The following is a 25568-nucleotide window of genomic DNA, read 5'->3' as shown; positions in this document are numbered from 1 at the left end:
GCAGACAAAATTTTGGTCTGGAAATTGATTACAGGTTGTTTTAAAATAAATGTTCTGTATCTTCTAGTGTTTTTCCACGTGAGCTGAAGGAGGTCTTTGCGTCATGGAGAGTACGCTGTGCAGAGAGGGGAAGGGAGGACATTGCTGACCGCCTGATCAGTGGCTCCCTCTTCCTGCGCTTCCTTTGTCCGGCTGTTATGTCCCCATCATTATTCAACCTCACCCAGGAATACCCGGATGAGCAGACTTCACGCACACTCACCCTCATAGCCAAAGTGCTGCAGAACCTTGCTAACTTCTCCAAGTCAGTACAGAAGCTTTTTGTTTAATTGTGTGTATGTTGATAGAAATGTAGAGCATACAATATATGGTCAAAAGTATTGAGACACCTGACCTTTCCTGCCATATGTGGTTCTTCTTTAAACTGTTAGCACAAAGTTGGAGGCGCACAATTGTACAGGACGTCTTTGGATGCTGTATAAAAAATGTTGTGTTCACTTGAATTTGGAAACCCAAACCTGTTCCAGCATGGCAATGCTCCTGTGCACAAAGCCAGCTCTATCTGGTTTACATGGCTTGGAGAGGAAGATCTTGAGTAACCTGCTATATAGCTCTGATCTCAACCTACACAAATCAACAAACAAACAAATTTTAATCTTCCCAGGAGAATGGAGAGAATTATAAGAGCAAATTTGGGAGTAAATGTGGAATGCGATGCTAAAAAAGCACATACTGTACTTATCACCAGGTGTCTGCAAACGTTTGGCAATCTAGTGTATTTTCAATTCAATGATGTGTGTATTGGTGGTTCTAAAGTGTCATGCTTTATTAGCATATGTTTGTTAAATCTGACAACATGCTTATATCATACATTTTGAATTTGTGGCATACCCTGTGGACATTGTGGCATGACCTTTTCCAAATTAAGAAAGTATTCTAAAATATTATTCATTTATTTTGTCTAGCTTTTATCAGTGATTTCTCAACACACGATTGTATTCTTCAGATTGGTACAAGGGTATGCAAACTTTTGCATTCAGGCGCTAAAGAAGTTATCTGATGAAGAAGATGATAGAAGAATAACTGATGTGCAGCTTTGTAAATGTTTCCCCTATTGGTTCTGGTATTCCCATAAGGTTTGGCAGTAAGGAGGAGTACATGTGCTTCATGAATGAGTTCTTAGAGATGGAGTGGGGCTCCATGCAGCAGTTCCTGTATGAGATCTCCAATCTAGACAGCATAAGTAATGCCGGGGCTTTTGAAGGATACATTGACCTGGGAAGAGAGCTTTCAGTCCTGCACAGCCTTCTGTGGGAGGTCATGGCTCAGCTGAGTAAGGTATGTGCAATCTGTTAAAAAAGCTTTCCCTCTTGTGCAGAGTTTAAACCCCATGATGCCTCTGCCATCTGTGGGTGGAATACAAGGAGAACAACTTTGTATGTGTTCTCTGGGTGGGTGGGATGGTGTACCCTTTTGTTCTTCTTGGTTGGTTTGATAAGGGAGAGTTGTCTGGCTTCAAAATATTGTCTGGCTTCAAAAAATATTTCTGCTTTTGATTGTTTTGGCATTTTTGTTGCATTTGGTTTGGTTCATATCTGTCTGTTCTGCTTTAAGGATGCCATTATCAAACTTGGACCATTACCCCGCCTCCTAAATGACATTAGCATGGCCCTTCGCAATCCTCACCTCCAAAGACAGCCCAGCCACCAGACAGACAGACAACCTCCGGAAAGGCAGACAGACCGGTTACTCTCTCGACCCAGCTTCAACAGGGGAATCTCCTCAGAATTTCAGAACCTCATGATGAGGGACCTTAACAGGTAACAACACAAATGGTCATGTTTACAGTCAGCTACACAAAAACAATAGATACTGTATGTCAAGTGCCTTTAAGTAAAAAAAAAAGATAATTTAGGGCAAAAGCAGTTGCCTTTTTACAAAACCTGAGGAAATAAAGATTAAAGCACATTGTTGTCAAGGACTAAAAATGAGTATTCTCTCAGACCAAAGATTTGTCTTGTGTGGGCAAAATATTTCCAGAAGTCCTTACACATCAGCCTCTGGTTCTCAAGAAACAGAGCTCACAGTGACACACAAAGTGGCACCATGTGGCCAAGACCAGGCACTATTCCCTGTTACAGTTTTGATTTTGACTGGTATGTCTAACGCTAAAGCTCCAGCTAAAGGTCTAAATGGAACAGGGTGTGAGAATAGAGATAATGCAACAAGTTTGGCTGGAAATAGTTCTCAGTCATTTGTAGGCAATTTCAATAAAGAACATCCAAACAGACTAAACTTTTGGACTTTATGGACTGTCAATTGCAATGTAATGTAGAGTAAAAAGAAGAGACAATGTAGGAACATTTTTGACTGTGTAGTGGGGGGAGGGGTGGCTTGACATGGGCTTTCGCTGGGACATTGCTTTATATTAGTGCTATATCCTAAAGCACCAACTATGCAGATGACGTCTGTGAAGAATGTACCTGAGGCACTGATTTAAACTAAATCCTGAGACCCAAAATAGAGCCTAAATAAGCATGGTGGTGGTGTACCATTTTAGTTATTCCTGCTTTAGCTTATTATTAAATGTCCCCTTCTGACAGAAGATTCATCCTAAACAGCACCCTCACTTACAACATGATGACAGAAATTAATTTAACAATTTGGCTTTCAGCTACACTTGTTGACTGCCAACCTTATAAACAGCTCTTAAAAGTAATTTAGTCTTGACCTCTCTACAGTTCCATAGATATCACTCGCTTGCCTTCCCCAACCTCTGCCATTTCCAGTGGTGTTCCTCCACCACGAACGGGAATGGGTGGCTATGTTGATCGGGATCATCCACATCGGGCCTCTTCTAAAGATGTGTTCTATGTCACCCGTCCCCCGCTGGCCCGGTCCAGTCCTGCGTACTGTACAAGCAGCTCAGATATCACCGACCCAGACGCAAAGGTAAGCTTGCAAGGTAAATATAGCTGAACTGAATGGCTGGAGAAGCAAAGCATACGATAATGGCCCATGTTAATGAGTAATGCTTTACTGTGGTGAAAAGCTGTTTGGTTCAAAATCTCATTTGAATGGCAGCTTGCTCGTCAGCACACCTTTCCCCCCTCTCCATCTTTGCTGAGGGACTTTGGGTTCCTTTTGATCCGTGGGAAGATGAAGCGCTACAGGCCTGCTTACTGCATGGTTCAAAATGCCACCCAAGCATGGCGAAAGAGGGCAACACGATGATGTGGGTGCTGTTAATACATACAAACGTGACTGTCTCTACATGTGGTGTGTCTTGGATTTTTGGATTTATCCGAATCAGAACTAGTTGCGCCAAAGTGTAGATAAATTCAGTTCAGATTTTGTAGCACACATTTAAAGGAGCACGTAACTTCCCCCACCCATAGGTTCTGACTGTTAATGAAAGTATTTCTATGATGGACCTCCAGGACTCAAGAATGAACAGCGTCTCTAACCTGCAGTCTGTGGGGGACATGCTCAACTCTCCCCAGGCCTCACTTGCTGGGTTCGGTGGCCTTGGTGGTGCTGGAGGAGGCCTCGGAGGTCAGCTGCGTGCAGGCGGAGGGCGGATGTCAGCCGGCTCGGGTGGTTCCAGCGTGTCCGGCGGCCTGCGACTAAGCCAGTTGAGCCAGATGGGGACCACCACTGATTCGCTGTCCCAGCAGCAGCAGCAGCAGGCTGCCGCACTCCGCTACCCACTCTCTTTCCAGAACCCACTGTTCCACATGGCCGCTGACGGACCTCAAATCCAGCGCCAGCATAGTCGTGCTCCGGTGCCTCCACCCCTCCTGCTGGCCCCGGAACCAGACTCCTCCCACCCTGCCTACTTGCCGCAGTTTGCCCGTGGCGCCTTCTCCCGTAGCGAAGACCTATCAACGCTTAGACCCGGACCGCACCTCGGCCAGCCCAGCATTGTCCACTCCCACAGCTACAGTGATGAATACAGCCGGGAAAATTACGCCAGAAGGCAACTCTCTATGCACATGCAGGTACAACTTCTTTTCTTTATTCTACAGAGAATATGATTTTCTTTTACTTAAAAATATTCAAGTGAACAAGTACACAATCCAAAATTTCACAAATAAACTAAAATATAAGAGCCAAACCCTTTCTTTCTATTGTGTCAGGATAACCTCCAGCAGCAGCAGATGATGGGCATGGCCTCACAAACAGGCACTTCTCATTCCTCACTTGCCTCGCCTCCCACTACTGTCCAGCCTGTCCGTCAGAGCTCCATGGCTCCGCCTCCCACACAGCGCATGAAGTCTCAAACCTCCCATCAGCTTTCTGTGAGCTCTGCCGTGGGTGCAACGCCTCCAAACAAGACGAGGCCTCAGAGTGGAAACTTGCTCCAGTCTCCTGAGTCAGGCTATGGGGGCAGGCAGCCGGGCCCACGGCAGCAGCTTTCTGTCAAGGACAACACCGCCCCTGGCCTTCCTCATCAGCACAGCTCCACCCGTGAGAGCCAGGGATCTCAGGGGTCTCAAGGGGGAACGCCACAGTCAACGCAGCAGTCACACAAGGAGCGGCAACACTCGCAGCAGCACCTACTCAAGCCTTCCATCAGCAAACAGGTGCTTAGCAGATTTACACAGAATGCATGGGGTATTGCATAGGGTATTGTCAAAATATTCATTAAAAGAAGAAAAAAGGAAAGGTGCTATTTGCTTGTCACAGGTACTACACAGTGAAATTCTTTCTTCGCATATCCCAGCAATGGGAAGCTGGGGGTCAGCCATGGTACAGCAGCCCTAAAGGTTAAGGGCCTTGCTCAAGGGCCCAAGAGTGGCAGTTTGGCAATACCGGGGCTTGAACTCCTGACCAGTAACCTAGAGCCCTAACCACTGAGCTACCACCTTCCATAAAGTTAATTATGGTAAAAATAGGGAATTATACCTGAGTGATTGTTAACCAGTTTCTATATAAAGTAAATTATTTTGATTGAGATTCATTATATTATGATGACAATTTGCTTATTCTGTACTTCAGGTCATTATCACTTCAGGTACATGCAGTTTCATTGTAGCATAAATGTTATCTTTTTGTATTATTAACTTGACTGTTAAAAGGGGGCTTTAACAACAATGACAACTCACTAGGAACCAGCTTTTATTAATTATATTGCAATAATGAGTAGAAGAACGAGTATTTATTTGTATTCATACAATTAAATGTATTACATATTTCCGATTCTGATTTCAGGGCTCGTCCCCTAATACTTTGAACCCGCCAACCCCTGCATCAGAAAGGACAGTGGCCTGGGTGTCCAACATGCCACACCTTTCTGCTGACATCGAGAGCTCACGCATTGAGAGAGAAGAGTTTAAGCTGAAGGAATACTCCAAAAGCATGGACGAGTCACGTTTAGACCGGGTAAGCTTCTTTCGCATCATTGCACCAAGAGTAAAATTTTAGCGTTTAATCATAAACAGTAAAAAAGTGACACTGAAACTTTAATGTACACCTGTGGACACCTGACCAAGAACTGACAACAGACAATTCCAGATTTATTTTTCCCTTTGATTATTTAATAATAAGCTCCGAATCTTTTGGAATGGGTTTACACTAGATTTTGGAGTGTGGATGAGGGGATCAGTGTTTATTTAGCTACCGGCGCATTGGCAAGATCAGGCGCTGATGTTGGGATGTCAACATCCCAGTTCCAGGTCATCTAAATGGTGTTTAGTTGAGTTGAGGGGCACATAATTTTGTGCAGGACATTTGAGTTCTTTCACACCACAAACCAATGAAGTACTAAAGATTTATTGCTAACCCTTAAATAAGAGAATCAGCCAATTTAATATCAATTCAATACCCAGATAATGAAAGAAATTATTATGACAGACAGAAAAGTTTTGTTTTCAGTAATATAAAGCTATTCTCATTAAATAGATCATTGGTGACTTTTACCAGGATTTTTATCTAAAGGGATTTGGATTTGTTGTTGTGCAAACTTTTGTAGATCATGGAGATAAATAGCATGGGTAAAACTTTAGCTTTCTCAGGTACTTTATTTGGCTCTGTGTGACTGCAGATGCTTGCTAATGCTAACCTGTCAGCCTGCCATATGTATCAAGGCTATAGTTAGACATCAGGCTCCATCTGGCTGCAAGTTTATTTTTCCCAAGAGCCAAATCTACTGAGCTGAAACTGTTTGTCAAGTTTTGACCAATCTGAATTACAATGTGGAAAAAATCTGGTCTTGGATTGGTCAAAAGGTGTTGATTCATTTAAGCAGTAACTGTTTCAGAACAATAAAATTGCCATTGTTTATTTTCTTTTAATGGCATGTGAGAGAGAGAGAGAGAGAGAGAGAGAGAGAGAGAGAGAGAGATCACTGTGATGTGGTAGAAGTTTTGCATCCTTCCTTAGGAAGCTCCATAATGCCTGGAAAAGGTGCTCAGACATTATGCTGTTCTGATAGTCACCTCTACAACAGATGGTGCTGTGGCTCATCTATGAATTATTTAAGCGACAGATGAATGAATTTAACCTGAACAGTCATTCGGAGTAAATAAACTTGAGGAGGAAACAGAAGGATGAGTTTATTCTTAAACCCACATCTCTGCCCCGAGCTGATGATTTAGTTATTGTGCTAATGAGCAGTCACTCATTCCACTTGAACATGAAGTGTAGCGTGATTACAATAAACACCATCTGGAGAACATCTTTCCTATAGTTAGTACTTGAAAAAGTAAACTAAATAAGGCGCATCCGATCAAGGACTGTAGAGTTCCAGGACTTAGGCCATGTCCAAACTAATACGTTTTCATTTAAAAACGCATATTTTTCTCTCCGCTTTGTCCTTTGGTCCACACTGAGATGCACTTTCAGTCAGCGAAAACATAGCTTTTTAAAAAAGCTCTCCGGAGTGTGTAAATAAAAAAAAGCAGTCGCGTCGCAGTGTGAAACGGTGAAGAGCATGATGCATTTTTTATCATTGCCACGACGTTTCAAAGAAACGAAAAGTAAAGACACACCACATAAAAAGCAGGCAGGTTCTCTTTCGATTTGCACATGCACAGTTCAGGGACGTAAACGTTTTCAGACGTTTCAGTGTGTATGAGCATCTTTTGGGAAACGATTGAAAGTGTGGGGGGGGCGAAGTGTTTGCAGATAAAAATGCAGTTTTTAAATTTATCCAGATCAGGGTTGCCTTAATGCTTATTTCCCTAAACTCAGTAAATTCAAAAACAATTTTCTCATGTTTACATTATGAAAGATTCACTGAAATATATTTTTCCTTCAGAATTACACCTTGAAAGTCTTGAAAGTAGTGTTGACTCGTGATAACGTATCTTTCAATATGCTAAATGTTAGAATCAAGTTATCTATCATTAGCTCTCAAGGATTAGCTAGCATACCCATAAGTATTTTAGCTGTTATAGTCCTCTATGATTCAGTATCTGGATTAAACTTTATAATAACGTTAGAAACGCATTTGGCAGACGCGCTAATCAGAGCGACTTTTCACATATGTCATTTATACAATTAAGTAGTTGTGGGTTAAAAGCCTTGCTCAAAGGCCCCACAGTGGTTCGTTACCTGACTTTTCTAACACGCTTGTGACTGAATGAATCTCCAGAACACTCTTCAAAATCTGGTGGAACATCTTCTTATATGAGTGGTGGTTCCTAAGAGAGCGAAATGTGGAATGGGATGTTCAACATGAAGCAGATTGTCAAGTCTTGAACGGTTTGTTCATACAGTATATTATGTGTAAGACAAAACCAATCCAAATATCTAAAACTGCTTGTTCTATTCAATCGATGCAGGTCCGGGAGTACGAGGAGGAGATCCACTCTTTGAAGGAGCGTCTGATCATGTCCCACCGTAAGCTGGAGGAGTACGAGCGGAGACTAATCACTCAGGAGCAACAGACCAATAAGATCCTGCTGCAGTACCAGAGCCGGCTGGATGACAGCGAGAGGAGGCTGAGGCAACAGCAGATGGAGAAGGACTCCCAGATTAAAGGAATAATCGACAGGTAATAAAGAAAAATGGATATGAGAGGTATTATTTTAGATAACATGGGTTAGTTAATTGCTTTGGATGAATAAAAAAAATGGCACTAGTCATGTCCAAAGTGAGAAATAATTTACTTCCGAGAAATCTATGAAATTTTTGCGTAATTCGAGGGACGAGTGAAACTTTAGAGAAGATTCATTTAAGAAAAGCTTTAAAAGGTACATGTATCTCTGGTTGTGGAATCGTTTGGAGCAGATGTTAAAGCATTGTAAAAGTATTATACATTTTATAATGTTGTATAAAAACACTTTATTTAAAGCAGTGGTGCCCAACCCCCGGGTCAATTGGTACCGGTGTTTTATTTTGGAAAATTCCCGGATTCTCTGCTCCACATCTGTCTATAACTATAACATGTCTTACCTCCATCCACTACCTTCTTAAAGGGGCTCCGGCCGCTAACACATAATACATTACCGCTAAATTCAAACCCCCAAGCGAGCAAAATGAAAAAAAAAACAACACAGTGGATTTACGTTTATTATTATATTTAGAAAATAAGGTTCCCTGGTGGTCTAGTGGTTAGGATGCGGTACTCTCACCGCTGCGGCCCGGGTTCGATCCCCGGTCAGGGAACCGACCCCAGCCATTAGGGTTGCACAAGCCAGTGCACTCTTAGTGCCGGTCCCAAGCCCGGATAAATAGGGAGGGTTGCGTTAGGAAGGGCATCCAGCGTAAAAACATGCCAAATCAAACATACAGATGATCTGCTGTGTCGCCCCCTAATGGGAGAAGCCGAAATAAAGGGTTTTTTTTATATTTAGAAAATACAAGTTTTTATGCCGGTCGTATCATTTTATTTTGTTGTATTTATCCGCCAAAACTTTTTGTCTGACATTGTCTGACATTAAACCGGTCCGTGGCGCAAAAAAAAAGGTTGGGGACCACTTGTTTGAATGATATGTGGATGTACAGAGGTGATTGTGAATGGGGATTAGAATGCTAATTGCATTAGGATGGGTGATTATTGGGTTTTTGTTTAATTGATTTGTTATCTTGTAAAGAGTATATACAAATAATCAGAAAAAAATAATAAGCTTTTGCTTCATCCCCTTCCTTTTCGGACGTTTTGTAATGTATGACGTTTTATGGACGTGGTTTTCTTTGGTGTTGTAACACATTTGGCGTGTTTTGTGTTATATTTTGCTTTGTTCGGAAGGAAATGAAATTCATGCTCATATGGAAAAAAGTGGATTTGAGCATGCAGCTGTTCTTTTCTTCTTTTCAATATATCATGGGAATGTTTTTCCCGGAGAAATTCTGCCCTACATTCTGGCCATGCTCAAATAAAACTTTCCGTAACTTATAAAAACCTGAAAGAAGTGTATTTTACACAACGTCAAAATCATTTTTTTAAAACTTTAGGCATGTTTAGAATGAGAATTCAAGTCTTTACCAGTGTAAATAACCCAGAATGCATAAAATGACATTAGACTCCGCCCCTTTAACATAATAGTAATAAATAATGGATAGTTTAATTATGAATTATTTTTATTTTTTATTATTCCAGAGCTATGAATTTTTCGGAATGAATTAAACATGACTGTTAGGGACACCTACACTCAGGGAACAGCTTGAATGGATTTTACATTCAGGTGTGAATATGGTGATATGAATATGACAGAGCGCATGTAGCACGTTTTGGAGACAAGGTGAAGGAGGAAACTCAGTATCAGTAGGAGATCAAGGAGAATGCTGAGGATAAGGCCACCAGGAAGGAGGAAAAGAGGAAGACCAAGGAGGAGGTTTATGGATGTGGTGAGGGAAGACATGCAGGTAGTTGGTGTGAAAGAGGCAGATGTAGAGGACAGGGGGGTATTGAGACGGATGATCCACTGTGGCGCCCCCAATGGGAGAAGCCGAAAGAAGAAGAAGAAGAAGATGAATATGATATTTACATTTACATTTGCAGCATTTAGCAGACTCCCTTATACAGAGCGACGTACAAAAGTTCCAATAATGTACATTATTGGAAATAATTTCCTATCTCTATTTCTCTGTATTTCTCTCTTTTTCTCCCACGTGAAGACTGATGGTGGTGGAGGACGAGCTGAGGGTTGGGGTAGCATCAGAGCACAAAGCTAGGATGTTTGCAGATCAGGTCAGTGCTCCTGTATTATTATCTTTTCTCTTTTGCTCTTCATGTCTTCTCTCTTACGAGGTTCCTCACCGCTGTGTCCAGTTTCGGTCTGCCATCTGTATGTCTGTTTTTTGCAAAGTATCTGTCTCTGTCTCGATTTTGCGCTACGTGTCTGTTCAGTTGCCTGACAATTAGACTTATTTGCATCCCCAGCAGTGGAGCCCGTTACCTGGTTTGCATACGGGTCATGTCACGGCTGGATTCAGTGTGAACACTGTTGATTCATCTTCATGCCTTATATATGGGAATATTTTAGATGAGTTGCTGGAATCGCTTTGTGCAGTGTGCAGCTTGAAGGGAAGAGTCTGATCAAACACTGTGGCTAACAATGAATTAAAGAAATTACGCCTTTCTTTATTATTCATCTGCAGTATACAGTTTATTCTGGTCAAAGTTACGATGGATTCAGGCCTCATCCCTGGATCCCCTGATCATTTGTCAGGAATTGGGAATAAACCCTGAATTGTACACCTTTTGTTCACAAACCCTTTCACAACTATTGCCAATTCAGAGTCACTTATCCACTAGGTCATTGCCCATAAACTACATCTCCCACAATGCACTTTAACTTCGTGACCTGCCAATTGACAATAGAATGCAGTGTTTCTGCTTCAACATTTCACATGCGTTTTTTTTAATGAGCAGAGATTACAATCTTCAATCTACTACAATCGCAGCAGGAAATGTATTCTGAAGCTACAGCCAAAAATGTTTAATCTTAATAAACAATTTAGCCCACAACTGGCTTAGACTGTGTTTTACACTTTGACCCCTTCTGTGATTGAGTTTGACACTTGACACAGCTTGTATAGAATAAGCACCAGTAGAATAAAATCACTTGAGGTATGAGAAACAGAGAATAGAAAGACGTAACACTAGTTTTAAATACAATGGAAACTCCTAAAAGAGTATTTTCCATTTTCCAATGGCCCAGAAACTGAAAACCTTTTAACTCTGTCACTGACTAGCCTTTTCGTGACTCCTTTTTACTCTCTCTCTCTTTACAGACCAAGTATCAGGCAGTTTGATTACTTGCTCGTGTGATTTTTTTTTCTTAGTTGCAGTTCCAATGCCTGACCGCTAGGCAATTATAACTCTACATGAGCACACTTCTCTACACCTGTGCAACATCTGGAATAATAAGCAAATCAAAGGAACATTATCTATTAGGTACATTATGAAATAAGCATCTGCCAAAATCCACCACGCCTGTCGCTATTATCATTACATTTATGGTATGTGGCAGAAGCCCTTATCCAGAGCAACTTAAATTTTTTTTCTCATTCATACAAATGAGCAGCTATGGGCTTCAGTGCCGTGGTCAGGGACCTAGGACACGCAATTTGGTGTGTTTCGGATTTGAAATCCTGACCTTCAAATCCAAAGTCCAATGCCTTAACCACTAAGTAACCAATGCCCTAACCACACGAGTTGGGAGCAACTCCGATTTAGACTGACTTGATATTGTTAGCCACATAAGTGTTCAGCCTCACTTTCCACTTCAGTGAGCTGTATTCAAGGCAAACTTTACTGCTTTTGAACTGTCAACTGTCAGTGAATGTGTTTCTGAGCTTGTCCAGTCATCTGCTAATACGTAAACCACCATCGTCCACCAATACAGCGCGAAGCTTCTCATGTACATACGCTCCTCATGCCCATTGATAACCTTTTAAAGCATATTTTATTGGTCTGAAAGGAAACTGATCTGCTTGACTTAAAGCCAAGAACTGGTCCTGTTCACAAAACCAGACTTCTTAATTGCTGATCACTGGTTGGTTATGTCAAAATAAAACACCTGGTATAGTTGTGTGATCAAATCCGAATGAAGATTCAAAAAATACAATTTGTAGCCTATTCTGTGAGACAATCTTTTCCACAAAAGCAAAGGATTAGCTGCTGCAAAAGCTTTTCGATAGTTAAAAGGGGGAAGAAGGCAGGCAGTGAACTTAGCCAGAGGTAGAGGAAGACCTGAAGAACCATCATGATAAAAAAATAATAATAATAATAATAATTGATACTTGAATCGGTAGCTGCAGTCCTAATGTAATGTAATAATCCAGTCCATCTCCTCCAATGCCAGTAACAAACCTCCATCTCAGGCATCATAAAATCAGAAGCAGGAAGATAAACCAACATCAGAGTTGAAACAAAACTCGGACCCCCATTTTCAAGAGGACCAGGGATCAAATCTCTGGACCACCCTCAGGAACAAAAACAGCCTTCACACTTCACACAAAACAGAAACAATGTGTAAAATTTGAACTGAGCTTCAGGGTATTTCTTTATGAGATTATGTTCAAATTGGTCAACACAACCTAAACCCCATAAGCGCTTCCATCCTCATTTCCATAAACACGTTACCGAACTCAGCAGTTTTTCTCTGCATGTTCCCACGCTAGGTTTTAAACAGTAGCTATGTGAATGTAAGTGAACATGTGGCTGGATCGTGTGCTGGCTTTTTTTTTTATGATGTTTATTCTTGTGAAAGCAATATCAAAGTACCATTACGACAAACAGTGTATGTTTTTTACAGCCCTTGCTGATTCCATGCATATTTTCTTAACCACAATTCCCTTCTTCATGCTTTTTATGGTTGTATCTGATCGTGATTGACTATTCTATATTCCTGGACTACCTCTGCAGGACTGGCATGATCGAGTGCATGGTCTGTAAGCGTGTAGCATGGCCTTTTTTAATTATGTTTAAGTCTGTAGAGATCAGTATAATCCTTATTAAAATGATTTAGTTCACCTTTTACAGCATGTTGGCTACTAAAGAATAAGTATTTAAAATAAACATATGTCCCTTTTTTTCCTACAGATGTTTTACTCTGTATTTTTGTGTTTGTGTGTGCCATTTTTGTGTCAGTTATCAAAGACTTGGTGTGTGTGTATATATGTGGAGTGTATATATGTGTGTGTGTATTTATGTGTTTGTAAGTACGTACAGTATGTATGTGTGTGAAATCAAACTGGGAAGCAATTTACTTACATCTTCTACGTCCTTCTCCTTACTCTATTCACAAGTAAACCCTTACACACTTACCATCACAACACACACACACACACACACACACACACACACACACACACACACACACACACACACACACACACACTCTCTCTACTTTTTCTGTCTTTCTATCTCACTCTCTGACTCACCTCTCCTCGTGTTGATGAGATACGGTGATTTCTCTTAGGGGAGGCGGCAATCCATCCTAGTGCAGCCCCGTCTCGCACCCGTCCCTCCTCGAATGCACAGGTAATGAAGCAGCTGAGTGTGAGCCACCCATCACCCACCCACCCTTCCAACCAAGCAACCAACCAACTACTCAACCAACCATGCCTGACCTGTGTGTGTTGTGTGCTGGTGTGTGTGTGTGTGTGTGTGTGGTGTGTGCTGCATTTGTCTTTACACTCCAGTGTGCATTCACTAAAAGATGTTATTATTAAATTATACTTATCTAACTCAATAATTCAGTAACTCCACTAAATCTCTGCTCCAAATCCATGGTTTTTCACCAAATGTAAGATTTCCATACAATCTCATAGCGAGCCTTATTTGATTCAGTGCTAACTATTTTACTGCTATGAACAGTATATACATTTGCTTTACAGCGAAAACTCTGACATCAGCGCTGAACGCTCACGTCTCCCATCCCATTCCATGCAGCTGCTCTCTGCCTTTGGGGCAAGACTGCTGTTTCTAAATGTTTTTCCCATTCGTGAGGTGCATTTCTGTCATCACAATGGCATGCACTTATGCTCTTGTTTTCTTATTCTTACGGATGACACATGCCACACACTCTTTATGCTCATATTCAGATCTGATGACATACATAGCGGTGGTGGAAAGAGTGCGAAGCGCTGTACACTCTATGTTTTTTATCATTTAACCCGAAGTAAATGTTGATGTTAGAGTTTAAGCTCAAAGGATATTTTCGGTCAGGAGAGGTGTGATTGTAGGAAGGGATTCTGTTAGATTACATTAAAAGATATTGATGGTCTATTACAACTTGCTGGCTCGCTGAAATTTATAGAGGATGGTCAGAACAAAGGTAGAGAATGGCGAGTTAAAACAAATATATTAAATGTTCTGCTTGATATGCAATCAAATCATCTCCTCTAATTCAGCAACAATCAGATTGTTAACACTGTTTTCCTGGCTGGCTCGCCAAATCTTACAGTGTCAATCTGTTTGCCTAAAGATAAAGATGCTACAAAATTTGTTGTGTTAGAGCAAATTAATTGTAAAAGGGGCAGAGCTAGACTAAAATTACTGAGAGTCCGGTGGTAAAAACTGTCTGGTTCACCTCATTTACATTATGTACAAGGGCCCTATTTTCAATACAGACTGTAACCTGGTCAAAAGATGGGTAGTCATAAAAAGGGGTGGGGTTTGAATAAATATATTACATCATCAGTGATGGTGCCTGGAGTCATCGTCCAGGCGACCCAGCTGGGGTTGATCAGACCCCTGCCTGTGTCTGAGCAGCGATTGCCCACGGTTCTGCCCTCTTAAATCAAAGCCCACCTCAGAGAAAGGGGCTTTCTCTGTAGCTTCAGTTGCAGTTGTAATCATCTTTCTTTTTGCCCCCAACCGATACCTAGTAGCATTTATTGGACTAAATAAATAAATAACTGTCTGGATCACTTTTTCTTAACCATCAGTTAAGGTGATTTCCTAACAAAGTGCAGTATAATCAAATGGGCAGAATTTGATTACATTTTCTAGTTTCTTTTTATATTTAGTGCATTTGGATTTAACATTTTTGCTTTTTGCTGGAAATGCTTGGCTGGCTCGCCAAATTTACATCATAAAGCAATTTTGTGACATTTTATTAAGTGTCACTGATTTCTTCTTAGAAATATATATATATATATATATATATATATATATATATATATATATATATATATATATATATATATATATATAAGAAAAATAAAATAATCATATCCTTTTGTTAAGTGAACTTATTTAATTATTGCCACTTCACTTTGAGTGTAACCATATTAGATGTTGCTTCTGTAATACTTTATAGTATTACTATGAATTTATTTTTCTAGTTATTTGTTCGTGTTTGTTGCATTCATTTATCATCCGTCTTTAAAAAAATGTTAAATGATAAAATTATCTTTAAAAATGATTTTCTTGTTCAAAACGTAAAATGAATACCCCCTTATTTATGGTTTCTAACTGCCTTATTAATTGACTTGGGACTGTAGGTCACTTAAACAACCCGAATATAAAAAAAAAAAAAACTGATACATCATCAGCACATAGTCTATCACTGGCTTCATTCAACATTCTGGCTTCACTTCAAGAAGTTTATATAGATATTCATATTTATTTTTATAAATATTTAATGATAAATACATTTATTTTCAAAAGCAACATGAGAGTGACAGGAAATGGGAGTCCCACACATGTCCTCTTCTTACAGTGTTATGTGGAGTCCAAATTTTTCAGACACTCATTGAAAAGCAGCCCTGCCCCAATGCCTACTTGGCCAGGTTGCAACTGTAAAGAAGATAAGTTGGTTTTTAGTTTTTAAGTGGATCCTTGAGTGTTCTTCTGCCTTCAACTGTTCGCAGGTGCCTTTATTTTGGATCGGTCTTACCTCTGCACCACATATCTTTGATTAGTTACATGATTGTGCTCGCCTGTTCTGTGTTATTGTTTCCTTGGGGTTTTTGATGTTATTATGGATCCTGCTTCTTTGACGCTTCCTGTTTATTAATGGCCCAAATTCTGCAGAACAACTACTGATGAAACTAATATTTTTTTGCTGGTTTAACAACACGTGACTGGAATGTAGGAAGAGAAACTGACTTTCCACCACTGCTACACACACACACACACACACACACACACACACACACACACACAGGGCATGTGCTATGGTTCAGGGTGGGAAAAGGTTTCATTACTATGCCGTCATCTACTTCACCACTGCTCTCTGAACTAGATGATGGAAATTCTGGGAAATCTCCGTATCGTCTCAATCCTGCCTGGACCGGGTCGATAATGTGCACTGCGTGCATGCAAGTGTGTGAGTGTATGTGTGTGTTGCTGTTCGTGTTTGTACAGCTTGTGTGTTTGTTGTTCGGTGGTTCAGGCGACTCTGTGCTGGTGGAAGTACTGTGACTGTTGCTTCGCTTTGAATTGAAGAGGAAATGGGAGTTTTTCAAAGTATGGGAATGAATGTAAAATCGGGTACACCGTCGGTTTGTGTGGTTTTTGTGTAAATGTTTGTAAAAATGCAAGTTTTATTAGCCATTGTTATACGTTAACTTCTTGTTACGATATACAGCGATTTTGCTTCTAACTAGCATGGAAGCTCCAGCTCGCCACAGGAGATGTCATCTGTGGAGTCTTCAGCCACAATTTGTCCAAAGTTAATGACCCTTGTATGAGCTGTAATTAGGATCCTAGTTGATGACTAATCGAGCTCTGACAGAGATACATTCCTTCACTCCTGTTGTCCTCATCAACCAGTGTCTCTTTGTCGTTAGTGTCGCCCATAGTCCCTGCGCTTAGGCTCATGTGTAATTTCCTCAATTCCTTCCATTCTCAAAGTATCATGTCAAAGGTTCTGATTGAGAAGAGAAAAACAAATTGTTTATTTTGTCATTTACAAATGATAAATGGCATCAGCGCTGCACTTACATTCAGACTGGGTTATGTTAGCAACACCTGCCTCTTGCTAATGTAATAGTCTGAAATGGAGCATCAATTATTTTCAATCGTGTATATGAAAAGAAAAAAAAATCCTGCCATGATGTTGAAGTTTAGAGTTCAATTCAAAACGAATCACCATTCCATTTTTTAAAAGTGAGTATGTGCTTATCTGAAAACACCGAGCCGCATAACGAGTACATGCTCGTCCAAACAATGTAAACACTCAAGGCATCATCCTTCATCCTGCGATAAACATGAATAAGTATGCGGACCATCCTGTGCACCATGTAGCCGAGTATTTCCATGCTTATGACATGTTTATCTCCTGTAATAAAACACATTTATAAACTTTTTTTTTTTTAGATTGAAAATGATTGTAGTGTTAACTAAGTTGTTTCCTCCCTTACTGCCGTAATCCAGACCTCACTGAAAAGGACCGAACTTGATGACACGATCACTAAACCTGTTTTATATATTAAATGAACTCTGGTTTGGGCTTCACCTGTGTAGGTAAGACTAGAGGATAAGGCCAAAAACAATGTCTATGTTAACTTTTGTTGACTGAACTATTAACGCAGATTTGTAACACTCGCGATGGAATGGTTAGACTCTCATGATTAGGCTTGTGCGATGTAATGATTAACTTCTCTCTGGACTCAACATTAAAGTAATGTCTGAATTTCACATTGTCGAATTATAAAGTAAAAATATCTCAAAGTCTCAAAGACATATTGTTTGTGATTTCTAAATGGACTAAATTGAAAACATACTGTGGTTTGTCTAAAAAAAAAAAAATATATATATATATATATATATATATATATATATATATATATATATATATATATATATATATATATATATATATATATATATAATTTTAATTTTTTATCTAATCTCAAATCTTAACCTGACTGCAGAGCTGTAAATATATCACCCTTACACTCTTGCCCTACTTTTCTTACACCTGAAATGGCCTAAATTTTTTAGTTGTGAACAGGGTAAGAAAAAAAACAATATCTCACAAGCCTAGACATGATATATAGTTTATTACTTCATAGAAACCTTCCAAAAAAACACAGCAACTCTTTTGTGTTTTACTTTTATTATAAAAGGTTCCTTAGTTCTAGTTTATAATATATAGAGACATATTGTGGTGCAATATTGTCATGAAAACTTTTCATTTGGACATTTGAACTGAAAAATCTAAATGATTACTTAAACAGTATTCTCTCAGTTACAGTGATGTCCATAGGTCTGAGTCCACTATAGAGAAACAGAACGGTCCAGGAACTCTCATACTGAAATTGCATATCCTTTTTACATTGGATATGCATTGGCATATATTTCAAGATAACCTATATAGATAAAAGTTTGTGAAAACCTGACCATATGTTTGGTATGTGCTTTTGAAGATCTCGTTCCACATTTGCTCCCCATTTGCTGGAAAAATGACCTCCACTCTCTTGGAAAATCTCCTTGTGGACTTTTGTGGAAATTCATTCAGCCACAGGGGGGGTTATTAAAGTCAGGCCACTCAAGATCTTACAGGTTTGGTCTCTTAGTTCAAGGGTAAAAGGAAAATAGAATGCTACCACATTCAAAGACATGTGGTACCATTTTGTGCCTTCAAAAGCTGACTAAAAAAGTCTCTTTTATATACCTTTCATAATTATATATATATATATATATATATATATATATATATATATATATATATATATATATATATATAGTGTAGATCAAGAATCTAAAAGAAAGTTTAACCCAAAAAAGTGAAACTAGTAAAACCTACAGGATTCAAACCAGTCTCAAAACTAATGTATTAGATTAATGAGACTAATCACAAGACACCACTTGAAGTCATATAATAGATAATATATTATATAAAATAATCTAATTCCTGGCTGGCTCACCGATTAATATCATCAAGTCAGCTATTAAAGAGGACCAAATAAGTATCAGACTGTTCCTTCTAGTTTGGATGCTTTTAAGAAACATTTAGAAAGGCCCTTTCACAACTCCTGAAAGGAAAGAAACAAAAGCAAACAGGAGAGATGGTAATATAATAGAGTTGAATTGGTATCTCACAACTATTCTCTTCCACATGGCAGACCTCCCATCTACAAACTGCAACATCAATTAAAAAAGAATACTGGCCCACAGTCTACATCATTTGAAATGCAGAGAGGATTTTCTATAATTAGCATCTAACCCTAAGACTTAAGTTCTTTCAGCTCAAAATTGGTAGTCTCACTCCTGGCTGGCTCACCAGTCTTTTTTCAGGGCACCATGTAATAATATTGTGACCAACTAGTATAACTCTGTATCAGCTTCGACCAAAGCACAGAGATCAGTGCATCACTAATTGTATTAGTTTACCACAGCAATGTGATAAAACCAGTTTTTATTAGTGGACTCAAGGTTTTGGACACTAGTGTTTATTATGCTCGAATAAGTCGAGTCAGTTGTATTTCAGAGGATATAAAGCCATATATAAGAACGAGTACATGGATTTTTTTTTTTTATTAATGATTTGGTACGTTAATTTTTTCTCACTAATGTTTTCTGCCACTCCCATCCCCACTTAGCAAAATCATCAACATTGGTTTTTCTTGGAATTCAAACCGAATTTTTAGACAAATCTAGCGTTTTTAATTTTCTCTGAGGTTTTAATTTTCCTTTCATTCATCTTAGTCTAGTGTTTATAGCATCGCATGACGTTCCTGTCTCGTCTGCAACATCGGGAGCGGAGGGGAGTGGAACCGCTCGACTGACCTTGTATATCAATCAACCCCAGATTTTTAATCCCTCCCTCATTCCTCTCTTTCTTTCTCTCTATTTCTTGCTCTCTTTCCTTCTCTCTCTTTCTATGTGCCTTTTCATTTCTCCCTTCTGGAGCATTTTTATGGATGTTTCCCATACCTCGGCCGTGTAACTCATTCTCCTCTTTTTTCCCTTCCTGCTACTTCTCCCATCCCTTGTGACCTTATCTGTCCATCCATCCTTTCCTCTTTCTTTTATCTCCTTTGAATCTAAACCTTTGTGCCATTGTATCCTACTCCCCCACCCCATTTCCCCTCTGTGTTATGTTTCCTTCATCCACCTTCTGTCCTTCAAATGCTCCTCGTGTCCTTTCTTTTCTCTATTTTCTCTCCCTCCCTTCCCCCCTTCTTTCTTTCTCTTTGTCTTGCTAGGAAGAGCAGCTTCCCTCCCTGGGTTCTCCAGACCCCGGTGTGAGTGTTGGCGGAGGAGAAATGAGCACCGCTCCTGCCTTTGGAGTCTCTCCCTCGGACATCTCCTCCGACAACCCGCCCCAGAATGGAAGCCCACCCCCCAAAGTAGCTTCTCCCACCCAATCCCCACTTCATGCACACCTCAGCCGGAACGGAGAGATGCGTGCCAACCAAAAAGCCTCTATGGCAAACGGGACCACAACAACATCAAACATTGGAAGCGGATTAGAAGGAGGGGGAGCAGGTCTCTAATACGCCAAATCAAATGAAGAACAATAACATCCCTTACTTCTGCCCTTTTTGATTGTTTTTTTTCCCTGCATGAGGCACATCTTTATTGGGAGGCACTCATCCTTACACCATCCACACCAAACTACTAAAAGGGCTCTCTGGTGGATGGATCTCATGTTTCCTTTTGACTGAAAGTCAGCGACTTTTCCACCGTATATTTCGCTGGAATGACATCGTAGTCCATCAGTGGTGTCCAGTGAACCAAATGTGGGTGATTTCTTGTGGATGATTTCCTGAATTCCTGAATTTTAGGTTTTTTTAACAATCAGCTGGGTCACTGACCTTCTGAGTGCTGTGTGAAATAAAAAGACATATAATTCTCTAATTCTAAAAAACAACAACAAGTGGGTAAAAGGTCTAAACCTGTTCAGAAAACGCCGGTTTTTCAAGGCTTCTGAAGCAGATACGCTCGTGTTGTCATGTCGTCTGGCTTCCTTAGTGCCTTCTCTGCATTCCTTCAACAGGGTTTTCAAAAACAAGCAACAGAATTACGATCTCAACAACGCGTTTTCATTCCACATCTCGCATCTCATTAACTTTAAAGTGACTCAGACGACGTTGTGATCTGGTACAGGGAAACGTTTCTTTTTTTGTTTTCTTTCAAAAGCAGAAGAAATGGTTTCTTTCTTTTTTTTTTCTTCTTTTTTTTTACTTTAACGTCACGCACAACAAGAAGTGCTCTCGGTCTCGGAAATGTAAAAACGAATGGATGCTGCCTCAGTAGACTTGCTGGACTTGTGCAATGTTTTTCTCTTCTCAATCTCAGAACCTGTGTGTGATCAACTGGTGCTATAGATTAAGAAAAAAAACACAACAACGATTTTTTTTTTTAGATGTTCCTGTCTCATAGCACTGCCTCACATTAACCCCATCATCCCACCACTTCCTTTCACTCCCAACACCTCGGGGTCCATTTGTCTTTCCATGATGTTTGTACCTACTCTGAATGTTCATGGTGTTGTGACTGCAGCATGAGTTGGTCTCTATCAGGTTGTCTTCAAACCAAAATACCACAGCAGGCCATTACCAGAGAAACCGTTCTCTTTGTGTATATCTGTGTGCATTTTACAGTATGTTTATTACTAATTATTCTCACTGGTGTAGGGATCGAAATACAGAACTAATAAGCCATGTCACAGTTATGTTTCTATGTAGGTTAAAGTTCATAAGGTTTATTTTTAAGTAGCTCAAATTATAGGAAACTTTTTAGCTACAAGTATACAGAGATGCAACGACAAAAATTGTATCAGGACTAAACTAAATGTTAGCATAAAAAACATTAATATGACAATGGACGCTGAGAAAACAAACATCTGGTAAAACAGCTATATTCCAATAAGTTGCTAAGCTAGACCTGAGCTCCGCCTTCTCAATTTCTATTGGTCACAAGACCGAGGCTTGAGAATTCACAAGTCGGATTTCATTTAAATAAAGTCTGGGATGCTCAGTTCCTTCCTTATGACTTAATTTGTATCCCTTCTAAGCCCTAGCTACAAACTTAGTCAGAGACTAGCAATGATTTTACTGTGAACCGTAAATATTGGCACCTCTGCTTACCGTGCCCAATCGTTTGACAATCCACACATCCACAAGTATCTCTGCCTTATAAGCTTATAAACTGTACAAAATCACGTCAGGTGTTGGCAGATTTCGTTCAAGTCCGTGTCCATTTTTGTTTGTGTTCTCATGATAAAACTGTCCTAGTGTCATAATCATGACAAGACCTGGCTAATCCAATGCAGCAAGCTTTCAAAAGTCTTTTCTAACTCGTTTGTTGAAAGCTTAAAGGCCTTATAGGACTCGAGTTAGTGATGATTGTAAAAAAACGAATGATAATAATAATTAGAGGCACAGGCTGTAAGAAGAATATGGGTTTACAATGAGAAACATTACAATATTTAACTGTAATTCTAATCAAGTCTAGAGAAGAGCATGGACTGATTCACTTTGGTTTCCCCGAAAAACTTTTACTTTATGGCATTAATATAGGCATTTTTTAATTTCAGTAATAATAATAATAATAATGAAACTAATGATAAAGGGCATCCTTAAAGACATGGTTGAAGGTCTACAGGGTCTCTGGTCGGTGATATACCTCAGCCACAGGAATAAGAGACTCAGGTAAACATTTTCTTCAAGGCCTACCACAGAGTAGTCGGTCCATCTCTTCTCTGAGAAGTAGCACTGATTTCTTCAAACTTCTGCATCCCCACTCTTTTCGCCACTATTTTTTTTCTTTGTATCCCGTCTCTCTCCCACCAGCCAATCGCACAGCTTTGTGGAGGACAATCTGGAATCTAATTGGACGTCTCAGCTAGGACCGTCCTCGGGATGGCGCGGCTTTAACGCCAGGGCATTGTCTCGCGACTCGCTCGCTTGACAGAGAGGAAACTGAGGCTCTGAAACTCTAAGAGCCCCAGGTGACCCAAAGAGAACATAGGTACCCCCACCACCACCAACCACCAATACTTCCGTCTGTCTTTTTCCTTCTGCTCTTTCTCAGACTTTGTAGGACAGCTTTTGACACAAAAACGGGCAAGGATGGTTTCGGGCATGCGTTCCGTGGAAACCCGTCACCTGTTTAAACGTCTGAGCAATTCTTTTACACAAATCTCCAAAAAGACGACGTGGACTTCTTCTGGTCCCGCAGGTGAAGGAGATGTTTCTGTGGGTGTTTCAAAAAGGTGCTTTTCTTCTAAAGACATGACATCCACCGATTCATTCATCACGGCTCTGCCTCTCTTTTTCTCTACTTTTGTCTCCTTTTCTCTCCTTTTCTCTCTCGCTTTTTCTTTTTCTCTCTCTGTTCATTCGAGGTATTTAAATATGCACACGAATACGTCATGGCCAAACGAACCCATTGTAAGGCGTGAACGGAGAACGCACGTTTTTGTTTGTTTGTTTGTTTATTTATTTATTTATTTACGGATTCATCATGCCTCGTTATCGGTTCAGACTTTTTGACGAGAACGCAAAAATTTGAGAAATTAGTTTATTTGGACTTTGTTTCTTTGTTTCTTTTTTTTTTTTTTTTACCTGCTCCCCCGACTTCCACTCTTCCTCCCACCCCACTATGATCCGCCTCCGAAAAAAAAAAGAAGCAGACGGATTATTTATTTATTTGTTTGTTTATGGAATTACAAACCTTAAACCGATTTCCCGGATGAGGAAACATTTTCGTTTCTTCTACATCTCCACAGTTGTCAAAGGTTCACTGGATTTTGAGATAACTTGAACTTCTGGACTTTGAGGCTGAGCAGCCTGAACTTTTTCTTTCTTTCTTTCTTTTTTTTTTTTAAGAATTGCAGATATGTATTTGCAGTTGAAATAATGTTGTGTAGTGAGTGAATGTGTGTATATACAGTGTGTGTACAGTGTTTGTGTATATACTGATGTATGGGTATATATTATATGGATGTGTACATACAATTTGTTTATATATGCATTGTACAGAATGTATTTTGTCCGAGAGGAGGAAAATTTTCTTTCTTTCTTTCTTTTTTTTTTTTGGAGAGAAAAAAATATGTGGCAGTTTCGAGGCACGTGTCTCTGGAAGCACTTTTTTGCACAGACTTAACATACGGAGTCTGAGACGTATGATGCATCACCATTACGCTGCCACACACCTCGAGCTTGCACCCATTTCCTCATTGACTGGGGCATTTTGTAATAGTTTCTAGGTGACAAAGCAATGTTTGTATATATCTATATATTATCTATATACAGATTATAACGTATTTCTCATAAATTTTCATCTTCATCGCTGGTGATTCTTACAGCTGGGTGTTTTCAGTGCTCCAGTGTATGCGTGTGTGTGTGTGTGTGTGTGTGTGTGTGTGTGTGTGTGTGTGTGTGTGTATAAGCTCGCCTTGAGCTGAAGACAAGTCCGTTTATAAGGTCAAACCCCTCAAGATATTTACCGTCCCAGTTTTATTCTATTGACCTTTTTTACACCCAACACCTCCCCCCACCTTCCCGTTCTTTTTCTTGTTTTTTCTAAAATATTTTATTTTCTCTTTAATCCCTTGGAAATGGATGGAGATCCCATGATGTGCCTCCTTCTGCTAAAACCTTCATTTGACCTTTTTCAGCCATAAGAAAAATCATATCCATTCTCCTTCTACAAGCCATAAGCTTTCCCCACCCCCACCCCCCAAAAAAAATCTTTTTCGAAAAAAGGGCAGACATTTGGGGATTTAATTCTCTCTCTTCTTTTTTTTTTTTTGTATATATATAAATATATATACATATATTAATGGAAAGAGTGATCCATTTGGAGTGTTGCTAATGTTTATGGATTTATTATGAATGTTGATATTCTGGTTATCGAATTGTAATTATTATTATTATTATTAATTATTATTATTATTATTAATGTAATAATGATTGGGATTGCTATTCTCATCCTTTAGTTTATTTAATGCTGTCGAAAATGATGCGTTCATTTCCATTTATTATTATTATGATTATTTATTTTATTTATTTGAGTTTTTTTTGACTAAGCAGGTATTTATATTTCGGGGTGGGTGAAGCATAGAGATGAAATTAATAAGATGAATAAAAATAAATTCTTATAACGTGATGTGAAGGTGTCTGTGTTGCCTTCTATCTATCTATCTATCTATCTATCTATCTATCTATCTATCTATCTATCTATCTATCTATCTATCTATCTATCTATATGACATGAATAATCTTGTAGATTCTTTTGAACATTTCTCAAATCTGCCTTTAGAGTCGCATCACTCAGTATTTTTGCCAATAAGTGCAAAACTGTATTATTTCTCATTACTATTACGAATGCAGTTTAGTTTTTTTATAATTATACTAAACACACATGTGCTCTGCAGATTGTCACTGGATTGTGATGATTTTTTTTTGTATCCTGAGTTGCATAATGAATTGCACGTTCAATTACAGGATTGATGGAGAACCCAGGAGGAGCTCAGGAACATCAGACTTATAAGGCTAATAGGCTTATACCCTCAGCCAATCTTTATTTATTTGCATTTTCTTTTCTTTCTTTTTGTCCTGATTTGACATTATTGGTGCAAAGAAAGAAAAATATTACACAATGTTTTAATGTTGTTTTTCTTTTTTTCACCATCTGGGCATTCGAAATCATCTTCACAAAATGAATAAAAAAATAAAAATAAAAAATAAAACTTTTCTTATTGATG

The 25568-nt window shown here is 39.4% G+C and overlaps 1 protein-coding gene across 10 annotated transcripts in view; it reads left to right on the top strand.

Annotated features, from left to right (window-relative positions):
- The window catches only part of syngap1b (synaptic Ras GTPase activating protein 1b), an 82190-nt gene extending 56696 nt beyond the window's left edge, over positions 1–25494 (top strand). For 2 of the 10 annotated variants that reach the window (XM_046833425.1, XM_046833426.1), the window contains 10 exons: positions 68–304; positions 1137–1338; positions 1615–1820; positions 2742–2952; positions 3441–4001; positions 4140–4586; positions 5215–5385; positions 7788–7999; positions 10066–10138; positions 20059–25493. In XM_046833425.1, the coding sequence (XP_046689381.1) occupies positions 68–304; positions 1137–1338; positions 1615–1820; positions 2742–2952; positions 3441–4001; positions 4140–4586; positions 5215–5385; positions 7788–7999; positions 10066–10138; positions 20059–20349 (2611 nt within the window). In that variant the 3' untranslated portion in view covers positions 20350–25493. Of the gene's footprint in view, positions 1–67; positions 305–1136; positions 1339–1614; positions 1821–2741; positions 2953–3440; positions 4002–4139; positions 4587–5214; positions 5386–7787; positions 8000–10065; positions 10139–13376; positions 13439–19762 lie in introns of all 10 variants that reach the window. The other 8 variants (XM_046833429.1, XM_046833427.1, XM_046833422.1 and 5 more) reach the window with 7 other exon arrangements.
- Positions 25495–25568: the final 74 nt, after the last annotated feature.

Source organism: Silurus meridionalis, chromosome 21 (genome assembly GCF_014805685.1).
Source record: "Silurus meridionalis isolate SWU-2019-XX chromosome 21, ASM1480568v1, whole genome shotgun sequence".
NCBI classification, from domain to species: domain Eukaryota; kingdom Metazoa; phylum Chordata; class Actinopteri; order Siluriformes; family Siluridae; genus Silurus; species Silurus meridionalis.
This window is presented reverse-complemented; position numbering and strand designations above follow the sequence as displayed.